This window comes from Sinohyriopsis cumingii, chromosome 2 (assembly GCF_028554795.1).
Source record: "Sinohyriopsis cumingii isolate HCF-2022 chromosome 2, ASM2855479v2, whole genome shotgun sequence".
In the NCBI taxonomy this organism is placed as follows: Eukaryota; Metazoa; Mollusca; class Bivalvia; order Unionida; family Unionidae; genus Sinohyriopsis; species Sinohyriopsis cumingii.
In genome coordinates, this window is record NC_142962.1 from 157731595 (window position 1) to 157759041 (window position 27447).

The following is a 27447-nucleotide window of genomic DNA, read 5'->3' on the forward strand; positions in this document are numbered from 1 at the left end:
CTTTGACCTGGGTACATTATCAAATAGCTTAATTAATCCACTCAGTTGGACCTGGGTACATTATCAGATAGCTTGGTTGATTCACCCAGTTTGACCTGGGTATATTATTAAATAGATTGATCAATCCACTCAGTTTGACCTGAGTGCATTATCAAATAGATTGATTGATCCACTCAGTTTGACCTGGTTTTTCTTTTAGAATGTTTTATGTGCATTTGAGATATATTCAGCCTAGACATTGCCTCCATTTTGGGAAAGGTTCCCAAGTTGCACAGTATTATTAGGCTCTGTATAAATTGAATCATGACCTGACTTGGAATCTGGTTTCTGACACTTTACGATAGGTAGACCTTATTTTGTTTTAAAATAGGCCAGTTGTGTATTTGCAAGTGTTCCAAACTGCATTTTATTCTTTTTTAGGCAATTTCATATTAAATTTGAAACTTTTTACACAGCATTAGAATATGTCACCAATTCAGGTGTGCAGATCATAAAACTTTATTACTGAGTCTCTTCTATCTCCAAACCAGAAATTAGAAATTAAATTTAACATCATTTGTTATTGGTTGAAACAAGCTCATGCTCAATCTCTGTAGTTGTATGATTTCCGGACCAAGTCATGTCAAAATTGACACCTTAGCATTTTGTGGTACTTCTTTGTGTCAGTTTCTTTTGCATTAACTAATCTAATTGGTAGGTTTACTTTAAAAATATTTAATTTTTCCTTAGGATTTTAACTTTTTGTTCAGGTTATCAGCATATTCGTATGTATGACCTCAACTCCAACAATCCCAACCCTGTGATCAACTATGATGGAATATCCAAGAACGTGACTGCAGTGGGTTTTCATGAGGATGGAAAGTGGATGTACACAGGAGGAGAAGATAACTCTGCAAGAATTTGGGACTTGAGGTATTAAGTTGTAAATATGAAGGTATTTTTCGAGTTGCCTCAAAGTTTCATTGCACTACTAAAAATGTAGTTGTAATTTTTAGTGTTACCTTTGTCCATCTGTCTTTCTGGTGTTGTTGTTTGTTTGGGTTTGTTTTAAGGTACAGTACTGAGACATTTATAGTCTGAAAATACAATTTTACATTTTTGGATCTGAGAGTTGCATTTAAAGAAACAGGATTATGTAAAACAATTTCATGTTCTGTAAGAGGGGAGTGACAAACAGATTCTGTGACTTTCTTAGACTCAGTTCTGCTTGTCAGGAGTCATAGAGAAACTGTTAAAGATAAAAATAATTTGTCATACAGCATCCAGTGAGTGAAGTGAATGATACTGGAAAATGTATCGTATTTTTGGCCTCAAATTTTCTTATGGTTGCAAAACTGTAGGGATATTGATTTTATAACTAGACATAAAAAAGCCATATTACTGTATTTTTCTGATCTGAAAATAAGAATCATCAGAATTTAAAGTGGCAGAAAATGGATGTCTTACTGAAGTTGCTTGTGAGAAACTTTTGATAAGACTGAACTGATCCATGCAAACTGTTTGGTTGTATGATTTTAGGAATAATGTCGGGAGAAAGTGCTTTGATAAGCTTCCTACTGAATCAACCAAATCCTATATTTGTACATTATGCATTTGACAATGTTTGTGGATAAAATATGGTTTAAAATTATAATATAGAAAAATGTGTGAATTCTACGTGCATTTTCTTCATACTGATTGCATGCATACAGAGTCCATGCGGGACTAAAATTTTAGGGCAGAGTGACTTATCTTCTGACTAGAATTCAGAAAAAAAGGGATTTGTGAATTTAGTTCTTTCAAAATTTAGAATTTTAAAAACCTTTGCTTCAAACAAGTTTTACTTAACTTTCAAGTGAAATAATGTCAAAAGAAAAGACATGCTCATAGTAGTTTGAGGTAACAGACATGTTTAATACTAAAACATACCTAAATCACAAAACAGACATGTTTAATACTAAAACATACCTAAATCACAAAACAGACATGTTTAATACTAAAACATACCTAAATCACAAAACAGACATGTTTAATACTAAAACATACCTAAATCACAAAACAGACGTGTTTAATACTAAAATGTACCTAAATCACAAAGCAGACAGGTTTAATACTAAAACATACCTAAATCACAAAACAGACATGTTTAATACTAAAATGTACCTAAATCACAAAACAAACATGTTTAATACTAAAATGTACCTAAATCACAAAACAGACATATTTAATACTAAAACATACCTAAATCACAAAACAGACATGTTTAATACTAAAACGTACCTAAGTCACAAAACAGACATGTTTAATACTAAAACGTACCTAAATCACAAAACAGACATGTTTAATACTAAAACGTACCTAAATCACAAAACAGACATATTTAATACTAAAACGTACCTAAATCACAAAACAAACATGTTTAATACTAAAATGTATCTTAATCACAAAACAGACATGTTTAATACTAAAATGTATCTAAATCACAAAACAGACATGTTTAATACTAAAATGTATCTAAATCACAAAACAAACATGTTTAATACTAAAATGTACCTAAATCACAAAACAGACCTGTTTGATACTAAAATGTACCTAAATCACAAAACAGACATGTTTGATACTAAAATGTATCTAAATCACAAAACAGACATGTTTAATACTAAAATGTATCTAAATCACAAAACAGACATGTTTAATACTAAAATGTATCTAAATCACAAAACAAACTTGTTTAATACTAAAATGTATCTAAATCACAAAACAGAAGAAATAATCATTATTCTTACAGGTACCGTGGACTAGTTTGGTCCTAAAATAGGTCATAATGATGAAGATATGAATTGCTGAGTGAAGACTGCAGGTTTAAAGTATTTTACATACCCATTTTTCTTACAAGGTTGATCTGGTGTACAAAACAGATGTTTAATCTGCATTACCGTATCATACACCCAAATTAAAGCTACACTCATGTCCACATATCGGTATTTTTAGATGTTGTAAATCAGAATTAAATAAATCATTCATTCTGTAAAACTAAAATATTTCTAAAGCATTAAAGACGGGGCAGGTAATAAATACAAAACTGCATTTGTGCTTTGTTCTGAATCATTGGAAAAATTCAATATGTTTTTAAAAGCCAAACTTTGTGCATGGAGCCATAACTTAAAATAGCCATCTTTAAATCTTTGTTATTTCTACTTGACCAGGAATAGATGGTTATATCAAGATGAAGTCTTCACAGAAAGATTTCTTTTGGTGTCTAGATAGTCCTGTATTAAAATGAACTTGACCCTGAGAGGATGGTCATGTCATCACTAGATTGCCCTGTATTAAAATGGACTTGACCCTGACTGGATGGCCATGTCATCTCTAAATATTCCTGTATTAAAATGGACTTGACCCTATGTGGATGGTCATGTAATCTCTAGATAGTCCTGTATTAAAATGGACTTGACCATGAGTGGATGGTCATGTCATCCCTAGATTGTCCTGTATTAAAATGGACTTGGTCCTAAGTAGATGGTCATGTAATCCCTAGATATTCCTGTATTAAAATGGACTTGATCCTGAGTGGATGGTCATGTCATCACTAGATTGTCCTGTATTAAAATGGACTTGACCCTGAATGGATGGTCATGTCATCCCTAGATAGTCCTGTATTAAAATGGACTTGATCCTGAGTAGATGGTCATGTAATCCCTAGATATTCCTGTATTAAAATGGACTTGACCCTATGTGGATGGTCATGTCATCACTAGATTGTCCTGTATTAAAATGGACTTGACCCTGTTTGGATGGTCATGTCATCACTAGATTGTCCTATATTAAAATGGACTTGACCTTATGTGGATGGTCATGTCATCACTAGATTGTCCTGTATTAAAATGGACTTGACCCTGTGTGGATGGTCATGTCATCACTAGATAGTCCTGTATTAAAATGGACTTGACCCTGAGTAGATGGTCATGTAATCCCTAGATATTCCTGTATTAAAATGGACTTGACCCTGAGTGGATGGTCATGTCATCACTAGGTAGTCCTGTATTAAAATGGACTTGATCCAGAGTGGATGGTCATGTCATCTCTAGGTAGTCCTGTATTAAAATGGTCTTGATCCTGATTGGATGGTCATGTCATCTCTTGATATTCCTGTATTAAAAGGGACTTGATCCTGAGTGGATGGTCATGTCATCACTAGGTAGTCCTGTATTAAAATGGACTTGATCCTGAATGGATGGTCATGCCATCTCTAGGTAGTCCTGTATTAAAATGGACTTGATCCTGATTGGATGGTCATGTCATCTCTTGATATTCCTGTATTAAAATGGACTTGACCCTGAGAGGATGGTCATGTCATCACTAGATTGCCCTGTATTAAAATGGACTTGACCCTGACTGGATGGCCATGTCATCTCTAAATATTCCTGTATTAAAATGGACTTGACCCTATGTGGATGGTCATGTAATCTCTAGATAGTCCTGTATTAAAATGGACTTGACCATGAGTGGATGGTCATGTCATCCCTAGATTGTCCTGTATTAAAATGGACTTGGTCCTAAGTAGATGGTCATGTAATCCCTAGATATTCCTGTATTAAAATGGACTTGATCCTGAGTGGATGGTCATGTCATCACTAGATTGTCCTGTATTAAAATGGACTTGACCCTGAATGGATGGTCATGTCATCCCTAGATAGTCCTGTATTAAAATGGACTTGATCCTGAGTAGATGGTCATGTAATCCCTAGATATTCCTGTATTAAAATGGACTTGACCCTATGTGGATGGTCATGTCATCACTAGATTGTCCTGTATTAAAATGGACTTGACCCTGTGTGGATGGTCATGTCATCACTAGATTGTCCTATATAAAAATGGACTTGACCTTATGTGGATGGTCATGTCATCACTAGATTGTCCTGTATTAAAATGGACTTGACCCTGTGTGGATGGTCATGTCATCACTAGATAGTCCTGTATTAAAATGGACTTGACCCTGAGTAGATGGTCATGTAATCCCTAGATATTCCTGTATTAAAATGGACTTGACCCTGAGTGGATGGTCATGTCATCACTAGGTAGTCCTGTATTAAAATGGACTTGATCCAGAGTGGATGGTCATGTCATCTCTAGGTAGTCCTGTATTAAAATGGTCTTGATCCTGATTGGATGGTCATGTCATCTCTTGATATTCCTGTATTAAAATGGACTTGAGCCTGAGTGGATGGTCATATCATCACTAGGTAGTCCTGTATTAAAATGGACTTGATCCTGAGTGGATGGTCATGCCATCTCTAGGTAGTCCTGTATTAAAATGGACTTGATCCTGATTGGATGGTCATGTCATCTCTTTATATTCCTGTATTAAAATGGACTTGACCCTGAGTGGATGGTCATGTCATCACTAGGTAGTCCTGTATTAAAATGGACTTGACCCTGAGAGGATGGTCATGTCATCACTAGGTAGTCCTGTATTAAAATGGACTTGATCCTGAGTGGATGGTCATGTCATCACTAGATATTCCTGTATTAAAATGGACTTGACCCTGAGAGGATGGTCATGTCATCACTAGATAGTCCTGTTTTAAAATGGACTTGACCCTGAGAGGATGGTCATGTCATCACTAGATAGTCCTGTATTAAAATGGACTTGACCCTGAGAGGATGGTCATGTCATCACTAGATTGCCCTGTATTAAAATGGACTTGACCCTGACTGGATGGTCATGTCAGCATTGGGTATTTACTAAACGATTTCCTATAATATATTGTTGGTTTAAAGAAAAATGGTGCTGCTCAGACATCTTGAAAATTTTGTTATCACTACTTCTCTTGAATGAATGGTCATGTCAGTATTGGGTTTATACTGAAAGACTTCTTATGTTGCCTGATTGCTTTTAAATGAAAATGGTACTGATGTTTTGCCCACACAGTGGCCATCATGAAAATGGTACTAATGTTTTGCCCACACAGTGGTGATCATGAAAATGGTACTGATGTTTTGCCCACACAGTGGCCATCATGAAAATGGTACTGATGTTTTGCCCACACAGTGGCCATCATGAAAATGGTACTGATGTTTTGCCCACACAGTGGCCATCATGAAAATGGTACTGATGTTTTGCCCACACAGTGGTCATCATGAAAATGGTACTGATGTTTTGCCCACACAGTGGTCATCATGAAAATGGTACTGATGTTTTGCCCACACAGTGGTCATCATGAAAATGGTACTGATGTTTTGCCCACACAGTGGCCATCATGAAAATGGTACTGATGTTTTGCCCACACAGTGGCCATCATGAAAATGGTACTGATGTTTTGCCCACACAGTGGTCATCATGAAAATGGTACTGATGTTTTGCCCACACAGTGGTCATCTTGAAAATGGTACTGATGTTTTGCCCACACAGTGGCCATCATGAAAATCTTATTATCTCTCCTAGATGGCTGGTCATATCAACCTTTTCCAAAACAATTATATAGCTTAGTTGGTCTTAAATGGAAATGATGCCAATCCAATAAGGTCACCATGGCAATTATCTTGAAAGTAATGTTCTTGTTACTTTGCCAAAACGGAAAGCATGTCAGGATGGGGTTTTCACCAGAAGACTTAAGATGTCTTGTTGTTCCTGAATTAAAATGGTGCAAATCTGATGTTTAGTAGGGTCACAGTGGTGTCTGTTTTGAATTAAGATGGTGCAGTCTGATGTCCAATAGGGCCACAATGGTGTCTGTCTTGAATTAAGATGGCAAATCTGATGTTCAACAGGGCCACAATGGTGTCTGTTTTGAATTAAGATGGTGCAATGTGATGTCCAATAGGGCCACGATGGTGTCTGTCTTGAATTAAGATGGCGCAAGTCTGATGTCCAATAGGGCCACAGTGGTGTCCATTTTGAATTAAGATGGTGCAGTCTGATGTCCAATAGGGCCACAATGGTGTCTGTCTTGAATTAAGATGGTGCAAATCTGATGTCCAATTGGGCCACAGTGGTGTCCATTTTGAATTAAGATGGTGCAAATCTGATGTCTAATAGGGCCACGATGGTGTCTGTCTTGAATTAAGATGGTGCAAGTCTGATGTCCAATAGGGCCACAGTGGTGTCCATTTTGAATTAAGATGATGCAGTCTGATGTCCAATAGGGTCACGATAGTGTCTGTCTTGAATTAAAGTGGTGCAAATCTGATGTCTAATAGGGCCACAATGGTGTCTGTCTTGAATTAAGGTGGTGCAAATCTGATGTCCAATAGGGCCACAATGGTGTCTGTCTTGAATTAAGATGGCACAAGTGTGATGTCCAATAGGGCCACAGTGGTGTCCATTTTGAATTAAGATGGTGCAATCTGATGTCCAATAGGGCCACAATGGTGTTTGTCTTGAATGAAGATGGTGCGAATCTGATGTCTAATAGGGTCACAGTGGTGTCCATCTTGAATTAAGATAGTGCAAATCTGATGTTCAACAGGGCCACGATGGTGTCCATCTTGAATTAAGATAGTGCAAATCTGATGTTCAACAGGGCCACAATGGTGTCCATCTTGAGTTAAGATGGTGCAAATCTGATGTTCAACAGGGCCACAATGGTGTCCATCTTGAGTTAAGATAGTGCAAATCTGATGTTCAACAGGGCCACAATGGTGTCCATCTTGAGTTAAGATGGTGCAAATCTGATGTCCAGTAGGGCCACGATGGTGTCTGTCTTGAAAATCTTGTTATTAATGCTCCTTTTAAGATGTCATTTTACCATGGGATTTCGTCAGAAGACATGTTGGGTATTTAGTTGGTCCTAAATGAGAATGATGCAAAATGATCCTCAACATGGCCACCATCTTGAAAATATTATCTGAACTTTTCCCAAAACAATGACAATGATGTTTTTACAAAGAGACTTCTTATAATACCTAGTTTGACCAAAAGGAAAATGGTACCAATGTTACATCCCATATTCCTCTGTCTGCGGTGGTTCGAGTCTAGGATTCAGCCAATGTTGGTATGTGAGAAAGCTTGCCAGTAGCTTCTCGTGGGTCAGTGGTTCTTTCCGTTGTTTTCCTGGGTTCTTCCTCCACCATTAATACTGGCTGCCATGTATTGCCTATCGTGTGATGAAAAATGGCGTTAAAACACACAACAACAACAACGTCCCATATTCCTGCGATGATGGCCATCTTGCCATTACTCATCCTGAAGGTATGTTTATATTGACAAGAGGTTTTCAGCACACAAAAATAATGGGACTACAAGAAAGAAAGGGGAAGAAGAATGAAAACCATTGGTGTTTACTAGTAAGTATATTGCTTTTATTTTCATTAGGTCTGTGCCAATATTTGTATAAAATTCCATTGTTGCTGTAAACATTACTTAATGTAATAAAAGTTTTGTTTTGATTTGTATTTGTTTCTTTTGTAACCCAGATCTAGTTTTATAAGTGACCTTTCATGAGAGATATGCCAGGTCCTGTAGACCAGATCTAGTTTTACAAGTGATCTTTCCTGAGAGACATGTCACATCGTGTAGGACCAGATCTAGTTTTACAAGTGACCTTTCCTGAGAGACATGTCAGATCCTATTGGACCAGATCTAGTTTTATAAGTGATCTTTCCTGAGAGACATGTCAGATCCTGTAGGACCAGATCTAGTTTTACAAGTGACCTTTCCTGAGAGACATGTCAGATCCTATTGGACCAGATCTAGTTTTATAAGTGACCTTTCATGAGAGATATGCCAGGTCCTGTAGACCAGATCTAGTTTTACAAGTGATCTTTCCTGAGAGACATGTCACATCGTGTAGGACCAGATCTAGTTTTACAAGTGACCTTTCCTGAGAGACATGTCAGATCCTGTAGGACCAGATCTAGTTTTACAAGTGACCTTTCCTGAGAGACATGTCAGATCCTGTAGGACCAGATCTAGTTTTACAAGTGACCTTTCCTGAGAGACATGTCAGATCCTGTAGGACCAGATCTAGTTTTACAAGTGACCTTTCCTGGGAGACATGTCAGATCCTATTGGACCAGATCTAGTTTTATAAGACAGTGATCTTTCCTGAGAGACATGTCAGATCATTTAGGACCAGATCTAGTTTTACAAGTGACCTTTCCTGAGAGACATGTCAGATCCTGTAAGACTTAGCCTGTAAAGGTGGCACCAAATTCTTATTTGAAAACTCCTGTGATGAATTATGACTTTGTCACATGGTCAGTGTCCCAGCTGAAGTCCCATATTCACTTAACTGTGTGGTTTATTTTGTACAATAACAATACTTTGTGATCATATTGTACATGCTGCACACTTGACACATGTCACTTACAGAAGCACAAGGTCATACTCCTCATGCCCAAGTTTCAGAATCATCATTGTTTTGTCAGTAATGTTGCCACTTGGATATTGTACTTTCATGAACTGGTAAACTTTGCAAGTTATAGAAATACTGGGAGAAAGAAAACATAATGCTTATGAAGATGCTGGTCTCTTGGACTTGAACCAGATGACACTGGACTGCAACATTTGTAGTGTACTGTAAGCTACGGTAATATTTTTGAAGATGCTGGACTCTTGGACTTGAACCAGATGACACTGGACTGCAACATTTATAGTATATTGTTAGTTACAATAATATTCTTGAAGATGCTGGACTCTTGGACTTGAACCAGATGACACCGGACAGCAACATATGTAGTGTACTGTAAGCTACGGTAATATGCACATGCTTTCATTTTTGTTTCATACAATGATGAAATTTGAGCTCGTTAGATTTGTAAATTTTCAATACCACTAATATATAGCAGAGATTGGTGGGAGATTACTGCCATGGTGTTTTTGTTGGAAAATACAAAAAGTTTTAACTCTAAAGCATGTATGACAGTTTCGTAGTGAATGGACATTTTGCAGTTATTCCTCTAGACATAAACATGGTGATTATTCCATTGGTAGCATATGATAATTGGTGCTAATTTTGTTACTGGGTGATTTTGTTTTCCACTCATTTGTTTTTAGGCACCAATATATTAATGTTTTTGGGCAGCAGATATAAATGTGATCTCCAAAACTGCAAAGAAAATATACATCTAACCCACTCTGAATATTACATGTCATATTTAGTGAAATCTTGATTGGGTGAATTGATTGGAATAACTTTTAAATGAGTTTTCCCTATTAATTCTTGTTCAGTTAAAGTCATAACAGTCACATGGCAGGACCTTTTGGGACTGGTTTGGATTCAAGGTTCATTTGGGCCTGGTGTTGTATCCAACTTCCTATCTACTTTCCAATATGGGACGGGGTATGTTAGATCTGCTTTTCAGTAGGTTTCAGGTGGAGTAGGAGGGGCAGATTAGGCCAACCTGTTTTAGGTGATGTGAGGAGTATGGATGGGGACAACTTAGGCCTGACCTATTTTACAGGTTCCACTCAACCATTGTAACCTATAATCTATGGCAATCATCCAATCCACCTTAGATTAGAGTCAGGGCCTCTTAGATTGGCTACCTCAGTTCTTCCCTTCTCTGTGTGAGATAATTTTATGCCGAAAGGGGCTCACATGTAAACTCTGATCACTAAGTTGACACTGTTTTAATAGGCAGTAAGCATATCCTCTTTTGTCCTGGCCAAAGTGACACTGTGGCCATTTTACTTCCATGAGCTGGGATTTTTAGGAGAATATCTTTATTTAATAACTATTTTGTGGTCCCAGTTTTGTATTTCATTAAAATGAAACAGAGCTATCTTGGATGTCCTTGAGTTCAAGTTGTTTTACGTGACAGTAGGAAAAAGACGACCATAACCGTATTAATATTGTCAAGCAATATTTTTCAGATCACGAAATCTTCAGTGCCAACGAATTTTTCAGGTGAATGCTCCAGTCAACTGTGTATGCTTACACCCAAACCAGGTTAGTGTTTTTGAATATGTATTAATGTTTCATAACTACAGGTCACCTGAGGAAAGGGGAATGCTTTTGTTCCAATATTTTCCCCATTAGGGTTGGAGGGAGAGAAGTTGGGGAATGGGATGGGGTTGGAAAGGAAGTTTGTGCATTGAGATTGGAAGAGAGAAACGGGAATTTTGCAGATATCCTTGTGACTGTACATTTTATAGGTATTTGCAGATATCTTGGGACTGTACATTTTATAAGTATTTGCAGATATCTTGGGACTGTACAGTTTGTAGGTGTTTGCAGATATCCTTGGGGTTGCACATTTTATAAGTATTTGCAGATATCCTTGGGATTGCACATTTTACAAGTATTTGCAGATATCCTTGGGATTGCACATTTTATAAGTATTTGCAGATATCTTGGGATTGCACATTTTATAAGTATTTATGAGTATGATTCTCATAATTAGCAACATTAGATAATTTTACCATAAGATCTTTAATCCTATGTTAAACATGTAAAGGAAAAAGTTGATTCAATTGGATCAACACAAGAGCTGAGCTAGAATTTGGTCAGTGGTTTGTCTTTGCATATCCTACACTTTACAAACTGTGCCTTTTTGGGGCACGGCCTGACTGAGGGGTCCATGTTGTAGAACTGTAAATGTTCATTTTATCCCATCATATCCAGTTAAAATTCTATATGCTTATTTGGTTGGGATCTTAATAATTTCCAAGTTTTGACCCAAGGGCAAGTCCCCTACTCCAAAGGCATGACCCAGAGCATGCATTTAATACACAAGTATATTATCTCCAGATGCCCATTAAATGTATACATGATTATCAGCTGGAAATCTTAACAATTTCTGACTTTTCACCTATTTCCCCTACATCAGGGACATGATCCAGGGTCTGGTTTGGATATATATCTCAGTTCATCTCCTTTATGCCCTTCAGACATGCACATAAAGTTATAGGATGGGGATCTCAAAGCTTTTCAAGTTATGACCTAGGGGCTAGCCCCCTGTTTAGGTGCATGACCCAGGGTCTATTGAATATGTATGTCAGATTTCATCTCCTCATGCCCTTACAACATGTAACTTTTTTATGGTTATAGAGTGGAGATCTCAGAAGTTTTCGAGTTACGTTTGAGGGTCAAATCCGCTACCTCGGAGATATGACACAGGCTCAGTATTGAATAAATGTCTGATTTCATCTCCTAATTTCTTTATGACCTACACATGGTTATATGGTGTTTTTTTCAACAGTTTCAAAGTTATAACACCAGGGAAATGACATGATATCTGTATTGAATGCACATCTGATTTTGCCTCCTAATTTCCTTCAAACCTTTACCTGGTTATAGGATTGGGATCTTAACACTTTCAACCAGGAGGAAGATTCCCATGCCCCTTAGGTAACACTTCAGGTGTGATCCAAGCACATTGCGTATAATATATCCCAAATCTTGATGATAAAATTCATATTTCAGATCCACATCAACAATATCTGAAAAGTTGTTTTATAAATCTTGAAGCATCTCCCGTCCCTTAGCCCCTGCCCTATGAGTCTTAATTCAAAAATGTAGAAACCATTATGCCAATATGTAGACCACTCCTAATTATATTTCAAAGTTTAAAGTTTGTATCTTGGATGGAGTAAGAGGAGATACACTACATTAATAACAGACATGGATGGATGGATGGATGGAGGGAGTGAGGGATGGACGGTCTACCATGTTTTTCCTTCAGGCACAGGGATAATAATAGTTGATCAATGCATTATATTTATGATCTAAAATTAATTTTAAAAATCTGGGTTGCAAGGACAGGAGAGCATATTGTCAGTCCTTGTATCCATCATGCATCCATGAGAAATTGCTGGTATATAATTTCATAGTGTAAATGTGCTATGAAAATTGTCATGGTTGTTTTAAATTTGTATTGATTATTGTAGGCCTCAAAGTATCTTGACATTTAAAATTCTTAGTATTTTAGAGTATGGTATATGCTCACTTATTAGTCAAGTCAAACTCCAAACAACATAGATCATGAACAGCCATTGCATAATGCACTGGTAGATATGGGTCTCTATTCTTTATTCTACTGATTGCTCACATCACAGTGCATGGATTATTACTAATAGATTTTTTGGCACACTTTACTATTGTAGATCTGGGTCTGTTTAGTTTGCACTTGGACCTGACTTGTGTGTGAGAAGATATAGTACAGGTATATACTAAAATTAAGTAAACAGTTCTATTCTGGACTTTTTTTCTTTCATCAGCAATCAAATTTAGATTTAGACCAATGTATCTGATGGACAATTGCATTAAGTCATGTTATGACTTTTGTTTTTCGGAGAATATTTTCTTCTTTTTAACGATTCCTATGATGATTTTTTGTACAATATGTACGATTAAAAAGCTTTTATTTGAGTTGCTCCATTATAATAAAGTTTGCATTTTGTACTTACAGGGTGAGCTGTTTATCGGTGACCAGAGTGGAGCTATACACATCTGGGACCTAAAGACAGATAACAATGAACAGCTAGTAAGAGTTAATGTCAGTCTACTGACCATGAAGTGACAAAACATACTGAGCACATTTGAATTCAAAGCGTATTTCTTTTTAAAAAATTATTTTTGTAACAACTTCACTTGAAGTAGAAGTAGAGCTGACAAATAATAATTATAATGAGTCCAATTTGGGCCTGCTTGTGAAGTTATCAGTGACCTTTATCAATCACAGTATTTATCCATCAGTCCATCAACAGTTTGATTTCTAGCATTCCACAGCATTATTTACAGGCATTAAGGTGCCCAGGCTGTCTGTCCTCCAGCTTTAAGTTTTCACTATTTTCTGCAGAAAAATTGTTTTATGTCAACCCTCCTGACATGATATCACTCCTACTGACATAATGTCAACCCTACTGACATGATATCAACCCTACTGACATAATGTCAACCCTACTGACATGATATCAACCCTACTGACATAATGTCAACCCTACTGACATGATATCACTCCTACTGACATAATGTCAACCCTACTGACATGATATCAACCCTACTGACAAAATGTCAACCCTACTGATATGATGTCAACCTTACTGACATAGTCAACCCTACTGACATAATGTCAACCCTACTGACATAATGTCAACCCTACTGACATGATATCACCCCTGCTGACATAATGTTTCATAATAATGAGACCTTGAATGAGTCTCATTTCCAACATTTCACATTATTGTTTTAGAAGAGTTATTGCCCCTGATTACATGCCCTCCTGGCTTTGTTTCCTCATGATTTCAACCAAGTTTTTCATGCTGCTTTATAGTGCTGAGACCTTGAATGAGTTTCATTTCCAGCATTCCATTTCATTCTTTAGAGAAGTTATGTACCCTGAACATTATTTTCCTAAACTTCTTTACCCTGCTCATTATGCTGTGTTGTAGACCCTGCCAGGCAGACTGTTGTAAGGTGGGCCCTTTCCATTGCAACCATTATTATTAGGTCTATTTCAGTTATGCTTAATATCTTCCAAAACTTCATTGATATCCAAAGACTTTACGATTGGTTTGTATTGCTGTAGTCTCATGTCTGCATTAGCTTTCTGAGTGTGAATAGTGTTTTTTTTGAGTGCAGGGTCTGGTCTTTGTTATTGGCAACTTATATGGGTAGTGACTTTAGAAAATGCAGAGGTAAATATATGCTATAAAAGTATAAATTTTTGAATAGCTACTGTATCATAATTCTGCGTTTATGGTAACTGGACTATCAGCAATTATATCTCTAAATAATTTTTCCATATTCAGCTACATGTATTATACACAATGATATGCATGCTTTCATTTAGACAATCGGAATGATCTTAAATGTACCATTGTGGACATTCTTTGTTTATTAGAATTATGCAGTGCGAAATCTGATGATTACTTAAGTCTTTAATTCTGTGGCTATTATATTTGATGTAAACTATACCTATTTTAAGAACAGATTCCTTGCATTTGTTTTCTCATCTTTAAAATGCTCTTAAACAAGGGTCAGATGTTGAAATAAACAAATTACTATGAACATGAATTGAAAACTTGTTTTAATTATGTCATAAAAAGTTCACCTGCTGTGGATAGCCTCTTTATGAAAGTGTTACCATTCCTCTACCATGGTTAATTTGGAAGCCAGCAAGGGTCAAACTTTTATCAAAAGATAAAGATTATTATGTGTACTGAACATCATATACAGACTTTTGAAACCTGCAGCCAAGTAAAATTGTCACTGTATACTCCACGCCCCCAATACTCAACCATTTGTAAACTACCTACATTCACAGCACAAGGTTGAATCTCAGTGTCTTAAGTTGACTTAGAAATAGTTGCTCAAAATTACAGAAATGAAGTTATGCAGGCACACATTCACATGTTGGATCAAATAGAGGTCATGTTGGTTTTTGTTTTGAAAAGCAATGGAAACAATAATAAAAAAGCAAGAAACTTAGCTTTTAATACAACAATATATCATTTATTTCTATGCATAGCCAAATATCCCTTCCATTATCTCCTATGGTATAAATCATTTGATTTAACAATAACTTTTTTGGTCCCTTTTGGATTGTTATATGAAATATTTACTGCACTGATAAGTTTATTTATCTGTGACATATGCTGTTGTTCATGGCAATATTTTACCTGTGGCAGAATTTGTGGAGACCATAAACAATGCTTTTCGTAGGCCTTTATGGCCTGGTGGAATGACCATGCTTTAATTGTACATGCCAAACTGTTTCCACCATGCTGTCTAGGCTGTGCCCTTGCACCACTCAGCACAGGAAAAATCAGGGGCAACACATAAACATTGGCCTTGTGTAGAAAAATACCATCTATAGATCATTTGCATGCTTATGTCCCAACTAATAGCAAGTCCAGGAAGACCTCATTGTGCATCAACATGCTTGGTTTTATAACTCATGCTGGGGCCCCGAGTGGCCGAGTGGTCTAAAGCGTTCTTCGTTACGGATCACTGCCATCTCACCTCTGTCTGCGGCGGTTCGAGTCTAAGATTCAGCCAATGTGGGTATGTGAGAAAGCTTGCCAGTAGCTTCTCGAGGGTCGGTGGTTCTTTCCGGGGCTTTCCCGGGTTCTTCCTCCACCATTAATACTGGCCGCCATGTATAGCCTATCGTGTGCTGAAAAATGGCGTTAAACCCCACAACAACAACAACAATAACTCATGCTTTTGGCAAGCATCTGATTGATCAAGATTATCTGATGTGTGTGTGTGTGTGTGTGTGTGTGTGTGATAGAAATCACTAAATAAGGCTACATCCACAGATAATAGATACATTTCAGTCTCGCTTGAGTGAAAGTTCAATTTTTGAGAAAGGAATTGTTTAATAAATAAATTCATCTTGAACAGAAATAAATGCTGGATTTGTACTGTTTCTACAAGCAATCAGCAATTACTTTCAGTTAATTTGTACCAAATAGAGCTTTATTTCATTCTTTCCACAATGCAGGTTCCTGAGCAAGATGCGTCAATCCAATCAATCAGTATTGACCCTATGGGAACCATGATGGCAGCTGTGAACAACAAGGTAATACCAAGAACATTGCATCCCTTTTATCTTTTTTCTTGCAAGAGAAAATATATTCTTGTGTCTTTCTATTAGATAGCAACTTATAGCTTGTTTAAGATCTTTGCCATTTATATTGAAGTACTAAATGTTTACTCTTAATTTGGAAGGGATAATCTTATTCAAGTTTTCCATAGTTAGTTTTCTTAAATATTTTTAGAACTATGTTGCTAGGATGGTGCTGTTGTACAGTTAAACCCCGTAGATACATACATAAATGCATACATACATATGTACATACACACACATACACATACATACATACACATTTTTTTACATACATACATAGATACATGTACACACACACACACACACACACACATGAAATTAATATCTTAGTTACTTAGCTGATAAAAATACAACCTAAAAGAAGACTTAAGAAAAAAGCAAGTTGCCAGTTGGTCAGATAATAAGGAAAACTGAAGTCTTATAATAACACACAAACTAAAATTAGTACCACAAATCAGTGTAAGGTGAATTGCAGTAGTTCTGTGCAAAACGTAACAATACTGGCCTAGATTACAATATATTTGTGTTGAAATTGTTAAATATTAGAATTGTATTCCAGACATTACAGATTTGTTTATAGTTGTTGTTGTGGTAAGGTTTAACACCATTTTTCAGCACAAGATAGGTTATACATGGCGGCCAGTATAAATAGTGGAGGAAGACCCCAGGAAGAACCACCGACCCATGAGAAGCTACTGGCAGGCTTTCTCACGTACAGTGCTTAATGTATGTCACAAAATGTATGTTGTATTGATATTGTATTTGTGTTTTTCATGTTTTTATTTGTTGTACATAGTTATGTAAATATGTAAGTGAAATGTTAACATGTAGATTTTTTTATGGTATTGTTTATATATTGTATTCTTCATCATCTGCTTGACAGTTATGTCTGTGTATCATTCCATCCCATCCATGTTACATAAATTTTTATTATATCTTTTTACAAACCACTTTTTGGCTTTTTATAGTCAAAAGTCAAGAGTGTCATAATTGTTTTATTATTAACACGTAATCACTGCTTGTCATTAAATGGGTACGAAAGAAAAGAGAATTAACATTTATGGTTCTCTTTAAGTATATTGAATTGTGCATCAAGCATTTCCAGTGATGTCAGATTGAAGTATATTGAATTGTGCATCAAGCAAGTGTTTACAATGATGTCAAATTGAAGTATATTGAATTGTGCATCAAGCGTTTCCAGTGATGTTAAATTGAAGTATATTGAATTGTGCATCAAGCAGGTGTTTACAGTGATGTCAGATTGAAGCATATTGAATTGTTCATCAAGTATTTCCAGTGATGTTAAATTGAAGTATATTGAATTGTGCATCAAGCAGGTGTTTACAGTGATGTCAGATTGAAGCATATTGAATTGTTCATCAAGCATTTCCAGTGATGTCAAATTGAAGCATATTGAATTGTTCATCAAGCATTTCCAGTTGTGTCAGATTGAAGCATATTGAATTGTTCATCAAGCATTTCCAGTGATGTCAGATTTAAGTATATTGAATTGTGCATCAAGCAGGTGTTTACAGTGATGTCAAATTGAAGTATATTGAATTGTTCATCAAGCAGGTGTTTACAGTGATGTCAAATTGAAGCATATTGAGTTGTGCATCAAGCAGGTGTTTACAGTGATGTCAAATTGAAGTATATTGAATTGTGCATCAAGAAAGTGTTTCCAGTGATGTCAGATTGGTCAAAAGCTAGTGCTTTAGGCTTAGATCTTTTTGTCTTGAATAGTGGAAAGAGATGCTGATTTCATTGGAGGAGACATCTCTGATGGAATATGGGGATAAAGTTTAAAGCTTTCAAAATGAACCTTTCTGAAATTTTGAAATTAAAGATGGTAATTCATGTAAAAGCAAATGCCAGCATAAAATGGCGGTGACTGGCTTCTATCGAAACCACTCAGACATATTGGTCATAGCTTTATAACAATTCATCTGGAGTATGCAGACAGAACCATCATAGTGTTTTTAAACAGTGTCAGAATCTGTACTAACACCTCAATGCACATTGTCCATGGCTGTGACCTCGATCCCATGATCAAAAAGGAGCAAATTTTCATGTCAAAGATTAGATTGTCTTAGCTTCATAATAACTCCTTGCATGTTTGAAGAAAATCCCTTAAGGGGTTTAGGAATATAGGCAAAGAAAATCCATTAAGGGATTTAGGACTGTTGGCAAAGAAAATCCATCAAGGGGTTTAGTAATGTAGGCAAACAAAATCCGTCAAGTGGTTTAGGGAATGTAGAGCCCAAATCCAGTTAGAAACTCTCAAGGAGTTTAGGAAATATATATAAACAAAAGCTTAAATCAAAACTATAATGCACAAGTAAAATAAACATGTCACAGAATGAATGTTCTGAGCCTCATGATGCTTCTTGGTAATGAAAATCCATGAATTGCTTTAGAAAGTTTATGCCAATGAAAATCCATGAATTGCTTTAGAAAGTTTATGCAAATGAAAATCCATGAATTGCTTTAGAAAGTTTATGCCAATGAAAATCCATGAATTGTTTTAGAAAGTTTATGCGAATGAAAATCCATGAATTGCTTTAGAAAGTTTATGCCAATGAAAATCCATGAATTGCTTTAGAAAGTTTATGCCAGTGAAAATCCATGAATTGCTTTAGAAAGTTTATGCCAATGCAAATCTTGAACCAGAACCATAGCAGACTGTTGAGGCTCCAGAAAAGTGACTGCTTTGTCTCACTTCACTAACAAAAATGATGTGAATTAAACTGCAAATATGGCTGCCTTAGCAGTCATCTTGAAAATACTGTTATGGCTTTCACTCAGGATGGATGATTGTATCAGCATACAGTTTTCACATTTGATGACCTGACCACCAATATGTCCATGCTGTTAAGAACGCTATTGAAAATCAGACCCAAAAATCTTACTTGACTTTGAGGTCAAATTGAAGGCAAAAATCTTGTTGCTATTCTTCTTGAAGTAATGGTGGCATTGACATGATATGAAAATACTTTCTGTATGTCATTGAACCAAAATGAAACTGGTGCAGGTCCAACTACCAATTCGTCTATACTGCTTTGTTGAAAATTAGACTTGCATGACCTTGGTGTCAGGTGAAAGTTCATGGCTTGCATGTTTGTTCTTCATCAAGTTTATGAACATTGTCACTTATACGTATGCAATGAATTTTGATTAGAATTTGTTTTATTTGATAGGCAGCAATTGGACATTGATTTCAGGATCAAATATCTTGACAGGTTTTTTGTCTGTAATGGCTTCTGAGCAAGATAACAGGTATAAAATGTATTTCTATCAATCCCATCATCCTCTGAATGATGCTAGTTCTCTTGTATTTTTATAAATAAAAATGTGATATATGGACTGAAACAAATTGCTTCTGTAGGTATATCTTTACGGTAACTGAGATAAGATGAGCGATCATCTGTCCATAATAACAGGTTTAAGGGGTCTAGGCCATGGCAAAGATTTTTTTGGACATGTTAACATGTAAACTTGAGTACGTGAACAATTATTTTGGTTAGCGTACTAAATTAGGTATATTGGAATCTGTGGGGAATCAGTGGCATGATATTCGAAGTAAAGATAATGACAGATATTTTGGAACATGTGAACATTTTAACTCAAACTTACAAGAAGATATTTTGTCACTAAACTTGGTATGTTGGAGTTTTGTGGAATATCTTAAATTATTGAAATATTCAGCAGTTAGTAAAATGTTGGAAGAAACAAACTTATGAATTCCTGTGAATTCTTTCAACCAGTAGATTCTCAGCCCCTTTGAGGGACTCTCGATTTATTTTTTCAGGGAAATTGTTACATTTGGACACTGACAGGAGGAAGAGGTGATGACCCAACCCAGCTTCATCCCAAAACTCACTTCAAGGCTCATAACAGATATCTGCTCAAGTGTCTCTTTAGCCCAGACTCCACGTGAGTGTTGCATTCAGGCTTCCTACTACAGATCTATGTACACAGTTACTAATTTCATTATATTTATAGGTTGCTGCATTGGTATGGGAAAATATGAATAAGTTTTTGCATGAAAGTACTGCACAACCTTGTGGAGTGCAGTATATTCAGAAAAACAACAAGTTCATATTTACGGATACAAATAAAGCAACCTTTTATTATATGCTATTTGGTTTTATTACCTAATACTTAATAATAAAATACATTACACAAAATAATGTATTTGAATTTATGCTTTATTCTGAAATAGATTTACAACCATAGATTCATCAATACACAGTAACAGTATTCATATGCACATAGCTCCACCCAGTGACCTTTCAACTTCATAATCTACTGCGCACTCACTCATTCATTTAAAAAGAAATCCCATTTTGCTCTATCTAAAATTTAAATTCAAAGTCATATTATGAATGACTACACCATTGGACAAAGTCCCTAGCTGGTCAGAAATGGAGAGATTTAATTTTTCTGTCAACTGAGCTAACTTCTGGTTATCTCCTGGGTGTTTTCCACACGATGTACATGTGGCTTGAGGGACCTGCATTGACAACAAGTTGCATAACTGTTTCTGTTATGCCATTGATATTTTCGAATCATGAGCTGGAAAAATATGAAAGTCTTTTAATTTAAATTCTCAAGAAGATGCCGGATTAAACATTGTTTTTTAGTGAACAACAAATTCTTTTCAAATTGGAGTGCCGTAAATTCTTCTTTGGAATGTGATTCCAAATGTAGTCTGGATTATTGGCCTGCATAATACATAGTACATTTCCACGATGTGGATCATTATTCGGGACCTATGTAATTCTCATTAGCAGAAATAGCCCACAAAGTACATTTTGAGGAGATTCAGGATGCAGAAAGGCAACTAGATTCATTCTCATTTTTATTGCCAATTATATGCAACATATTTTTATACCCAGTCACTTGCAATATCCATGCTGGAAGGACCCCAGCTTTTGACAGTTTGTCACAGTAATCTTAATTACTGAATGGTTGGTAATTCTCCCCTGGATTTCTGCTCTTTCTGTGGGTCATTTCATCAGAGTTCCCAGTTGATTAACCTCCCCATTGGTCTCAGATAATACCTGCAATTTTTTTTATTTTGTCCAGTAAAATATATTTTTATTTTTTTTAAAAATTCCAATGAACATTTTAAAAAAATTATATTTTCATATATCTTGCAACATTGATTGACAGCTGATTGATGCATTTGATTGTGAAAATTGTTTGGTATGTGCCTAGTACTCATTTTATTACAGATTTTTCACATATTTTTTGTTTACTTTGATATCTTTTATTTTCATTCATTCTTTTTATTGCCTGAAAAATTTTACGTCTGTTTTTGCTTAATTTATATTTCTTATTTGAAATAAGAACATTAATTGAATCTTTACAAATATAATTACCATATCTGCAAAGCTTCTGTCAGTTTCTACATTGGAATCTGTGTCAGATAAAAGAGGCTGTTGTGATCTTTCATTTCCAAGGGTCTTCGTTTCAAATACTGCAGGTAAGATGAACAGGATCTTGCACCGGTTCTGTTCTGGTGGAAAAATGCAAGGTATTTTTGTTCTCTAGTCATCCCTCCCAGTATCGTCAAAGGTTTTCCTATCCCTCTCAGTATATTGAAGATATTGGAACCTGTGGAAGCTGATACATTTCCAAGCTTTAATTTTCAGTACTCTTCTCAACCTTGAAATCTAAACATTTCCCCCCAAAAGTAGAACCTTGGAAAATTGCAAAGCAACGGACGTGTGAGAGCCCATTTCACCTGCTGAAAATAAAGCTTCTTTGTCATCATGGTTTATCAGCTCTGATGCTCTTGTTTTTCTTCCAAAACGAGCCTTCTTCAGTTGCAAATTTTTAGAATTTAGTGCTTTGATTGATTTCTAAAATGGGTGGTCTCTAAGAAAGACAGGATACCCCTTGGCCTTAAGATGCCTTTCTGTGCTGTTTCTTGTAGAATTTAAAGAGCATGGCTCATAGTCAGAACCATTCGCTTTGTGAATCGTTATAAACATCTCAGTTAAATATGTGTTTAAATTTTCCAGAAAGACATTTTCAGTGCAGCATATCTCATGTCTGCTATCGTACAGCCATTGCTGGACATATCTGATATCACGTTCAGTTGACTGATTTATTTACAGTTTCTTTTGTGAGTCTATGAATTCATCCACATTGTCAACTTTAGCATCTCTACATTCAGATGGCTCAAACAGTTGGTTTACTTCATCCACATACATATTCTAGTGTCCATTGTTTACAATAGAAAGTAGTTCCTATCATTTTTAGGCACATGTGTCGTGCACCTGCATGCACTATGAAGGTGTATCTGCATGATTTGGACAATGTAAAGTTAACGGAGACAAAATTGAGCATATAATAATAAGGTTTTTGCAGATAATTTTAAAAACTGTCCAAGACATTGACAATGCTGTGGATTGCTCTTTTACTAGTAGCCTTGATGTTACTTTTGAGTGCTCTGTTCCTCTAGTATTCATATTGCTATTGAGTACTCAGATACAACTAGAATTGATAATGCTATGGAGTGCTCTGGTACTACAAGTCTTATTATTGTTATAGAATGCTCTGTTATCACTAGCCTAAAAATACTATGGAATGCTCTGTTACTGCTAACATTGCTATGGAGTGCTCTGTTACTACTAGCCTTAATATTACTATGGAGTGCTCTGTTACTACTTGCCTTGATATGGAGTGCTCTGTTACTACTAGTCTTATTAGTACTATGGAGTGCTGTTACTACTAGCCTTGATATTACTATGGAGTGCTCTGTTACTACTTGCCTTGATATGGAGTGCTCTGTTACTACTAGTCTTATTAGTGCTATGGAGTGCTGTTACTACTAGCCTTGATATGGAATGCTTTGTTACCACTAGAAATGCTATCAAGTACTCTGGTACTACTTGCAATGCTATGGAGTACTCTGTTACCACTAGCAATGTTATTGAGTAATCTGGTACAACTAGCAATGCTATGGAGTACTCTGGTACTACTAGCAATGCTATGGAGTACTGTGTTACTAACAGTAATGCTGTGGATTGCTCTGTTACTGCTTGCTGCATTGGTTATATCATGTATTCAGAAATTTTGTAAAATACAGTCAAACATGCTCTAAGATTTGTATTGTAGTCACCTGATCTCAGTGTCCTTTCCCATTTTCCCCCAAGATATTTCCTAAGATTTTTATATATTAAAATGGTCACCTGCTTTCTCTGATCAACAGCTAGATGTTTCCTAATGCCACAGTTGTTTCATACTGCTTAAAGTGGTTACTGAATTATATTGACCATATAAATGAAGCATTTGCTTTCCCGAGAAATGCAATCATCAAATATAGACATGTCATGTGAATTGATGTACAAACATGGCTCATCTCAGTTCAGTTCAATCAAGTCATATCACCAGTGTGATTTATATTGGCTAACCTTGAATGGAGCCACAATATTGCTTAGCAATTTGTTTGTTGGGATAAATACTAAGGGTAAATTGCTATTCTTATAACTCACCCCATCTCATTTATGATGGAGTGATGTGGAGGAACTGTACTTTTTACACTACTAATGTATTCATCATACTGGATTTATATTAAAGAGAACTAATTTGTCAAATTTGAACAATTCATACTATTTTTGTCAGTGTTTACTGCACGATAACACTTTCTGGATCAAGATTATGATATGTATTGTTTATAATCTGAAAAGGGGCACTCACAGATATTATGAGCTTCTGAAAGATTGACAGGTGTAAGGTGAAGTTGTTCAAATTTGCAACATGCACAGTGGAGAGAATGTTGGCATACCTCTATGTTACTTTCATGTACTGTGGCTAAAATTTCTTTGGATATTGTACTTGTTGAAATTCTACATGATCTAAACACACTGCTAACCAATATTTCTGCTCCCATGTGCTCAAAAAATCTGCCTGAATTAGTCTGAAGTGCACTATTGTTAGCAGTTATTAGAACAGAGAAAATTAAATTTCCACAAGAGACAATGCCAGCTTCTGAAAGTGCAGTGAATGAATTACCAAATGTGTAAACATTTTAAAAAAGATGTTATCAGCTCATTTTTTTAAACAATTTACATTTGAAGTCATGAAGTAAAAATGACCAAGCAGAGCTATCCATCTTATGATAAATGCACATCTGGACTAAGACCAAGCTGTAAGCTCTATAACGCAAACTTCATCCATAAATCAAAATAATGGGAATAAAAGTTCTTCAACAATAACAAAGGTAAATAAGGTCTTTTTTAAATATCCTAACCAGTGACAAAAACTTGGGAAATTCTTTTCTTTGAAAATTTGATCCTATGCAGTATACAAACTATAGAATGCCACCAAAAATTAAACTCGCCTTTCAAAATACTTGCTCATTTTGGTCAGATAAGTGCACTACCAGTATAATCATTGTAAGTAAGAAAAATACCCCAGATAGCTGAGTTTTATATGTGCAAAATGTAAGAAAAATACCCCAAACAGCAGAGTTTTATATGTGCAAAATGCATTGTAAGAAAAATACCCCAAACAGCTGAGTTTTGTATATGCAAAATGCATTGTATTCTGACTGCAGAGCAAAGATATTCACTGGTTTTCACCAGACTTTCATAAAATAGCCATCCATGTTTGACATGAATTGTTAGCAGACATTTACTCATTAGGTTAATCCAAGAACAGATAATGGATCAAAACTATAGTCACTATTTCATTTTTGATACTCATTGGTCCAAAATTTCCAAGGAATGCTAAGCTGAATCTTGGAAGAGTACATTACTAAGGACAAAAACTTAGACACATGTTGAATGAAGTGTGCAAACAGCTGACCTGGCTACCTCATTGTATGCTTAATAGCATGCGGTATGAAAAATAAACAAAGGGAAAGTTTGAATAAATCTATGAAGCACTTTTCCACCAGAAATTGCTACTGATACAATTTTACATTGAATTATTTGTAAAGTAAATGCCATTTGACTGAAATAATAATAATACCATGAAACCCAAGTGTAGCATAGTAGTCTGGGTCAAAAGGATTGCATGGTAGTCTAGGTCAAAAGTATAGCATGGTGGTCTGGGTCTACAGTATAGCATGGTAGTCTGGGTCAACAGTATAGCATGGTAGCCTCGGTCTACAGTATAGCATGGTGGTCTGGGTCTACAGTTTAGCATGGTAGTCTGGGTCAACAGTATAGCATGGTAGTCTGGGTCTACAGTATAGCATGGTGGTCTGGGTCTACAGTTTAGCATGGTAGTCTGGGTCAACAATATAGCATGGTAGTCTGGGTCTACAGTATAGCATGGTGGTCTGGGTCAACAGTATAGCATGGTAGCCTGGGTCTACAGTATAGCATGGTAGCCTGGGTCTACAGTATAGCATGGTGGTCTGGGTCTACAGTATAGCATGGTAGTCTGGGTCAACAGTATAGCATGGTAGCCTGGGTCTACAGTATACCATGGTGGTCTGGGTCTACAGTATAGCATGGTAGTCTGGGTCAACAGTATAGCATGGTAGTCTGGGTCTACAGTATAGCATGGTAGTCTGGGTCTACAGTATAGCATGGTAGCCTGGGTCTACACTATAGCATGGTAGCCTGGGTCTACAGTATAGCATGGTGGTCTGGGTCTACAGTATAGCATGGTAGTCTGGGTCTACAGTATAGCATGGTAGTCTGGGTCTACACTATAGCAAGGTGGTCTGGGTCTACAGTATAGCATGGTAGTCTGGGTCTACAGTATAGCATGGTAGCCTGGGTCTACAGTATAGCATGGTGGTCTGGGTCTACAGTATAGCATGGTAGTCTGGGTCAACAGTATAGCATGGTAGCCTGGGTCTACAGTATAGCATGGCGGTCTGGGTCTACAGTTTAGCATGGTAGTCTGGGTCAACAGTATAGCATGGTAGTCTGGGTCTACAGTATAGCATGGTGGTCTGGGTCTACAGTATAGAATGGTAGCCTGGGTCTACAGTATAGCATGGTGGTCTGGGTCTACAGTATAGCATGGTAGTCTGGGTCTACAGTATAGCAAGGTGGTCTGGGTCTACAGTATAGCATGGTAGTCTGGGTCTACAGTATAGCATGGTAGCCTGGGTCTACAGTATAGCATGGTGGTCTGGGTCTACAGTATAGCATGGTGGTCTGGGTCTACAGTATAGAATGGTAGTCTAGGTCAACAGTATAGCATGGTAGCCTGGGTCTACAGTATAGCATGGTGGTCTGGGTCTACAGTATAGCATGGTGGTCTGGGTCTACAGTATAGCATGGTGGTCTGGGTCTACAGTATAGCATGGTCGTCTGGGTCTACAGTTTAGCATGGTAGTCTGGGTCAACAGTATAGCATGGTAGTCTGGGTCTACAGTATAGCATGGTGGTCTGGGTCTACAGTATAGCATGGTGGTCTGGGTCTACAGTATAGAATGGTAGTCTGGGTCAACAGTATAGCATGGTAGCCTGGGTCTACAGTATAGCATGGTGGTCTGGGTCTACAGTATAGAATGGTGATCTGGGTCTACAGTATAGCATGGTAGTCTAGGTCTACAGTATAGCATGGTGGTCTGGGTATACAGTATAGCATGGTGGTCTGGGTCTACAATATAGAATGGTAGTCTAGGTCAACAGTATAGCATGGTAGCCTGGGTCTACAGTATAGCATGGTGGTCTGGGTCTACAGTATAGAATGGTAGTCTGGGTCTACAGTATAGCATGGTGGTCTGGGTCTACAGTATAGCATGGTGGTCTGGGTCTACAGTATAGCATGGTAGTCTGGGTCAACAGTATAGCATGGTAGCCTGGGTCTACAGTATAGCATGGTGGTCTGGGTCTACAGTATAGCATGGTAGTCTGGGTCAACAGTATAGCATGGTAGTCTGGGTCTACATTATAGAATGGTAGTCTAGGTCTACAGTATAGAATGGTAGTCTAGGTCAACAGTATAGCATGGTGGTCTGGGTCTACAGTA

The 27447-nt window shown here is 36.6% G+C and overlaps 1 protein-coding gene across 1 annotated transcript in view; it reads left to right on the plus strand.

Annotated features, from left to right (window-relative positions):
* The window catches only part of LOC149806178 (target of rapamycin complex subunit lst8-like), a 45909-nt gene that overhangs the window by 11577 nt on the left and 6885 nt on the right, over positions 1–27447 (plus strand). The window contains exons 3-7 of the mRNA XM_089951092.1: positions 750–912; positions 10796–10871; positions 13333–13407; positions 16372–16449; positions 20306–20430. Coding sequence (XP_089807218.1) covers positions 750–912; positions 10796–10871; positions 13333–13407; positions 16372–16449; positions 20306–20430 — 517 coding nt within the window. The remainder of the gene's footprint in view (positions 1–749; positions 913–10795; positions 10872–13332; positions 13408–16371; positions 16450–20305; positions 20431–27447) is intronic.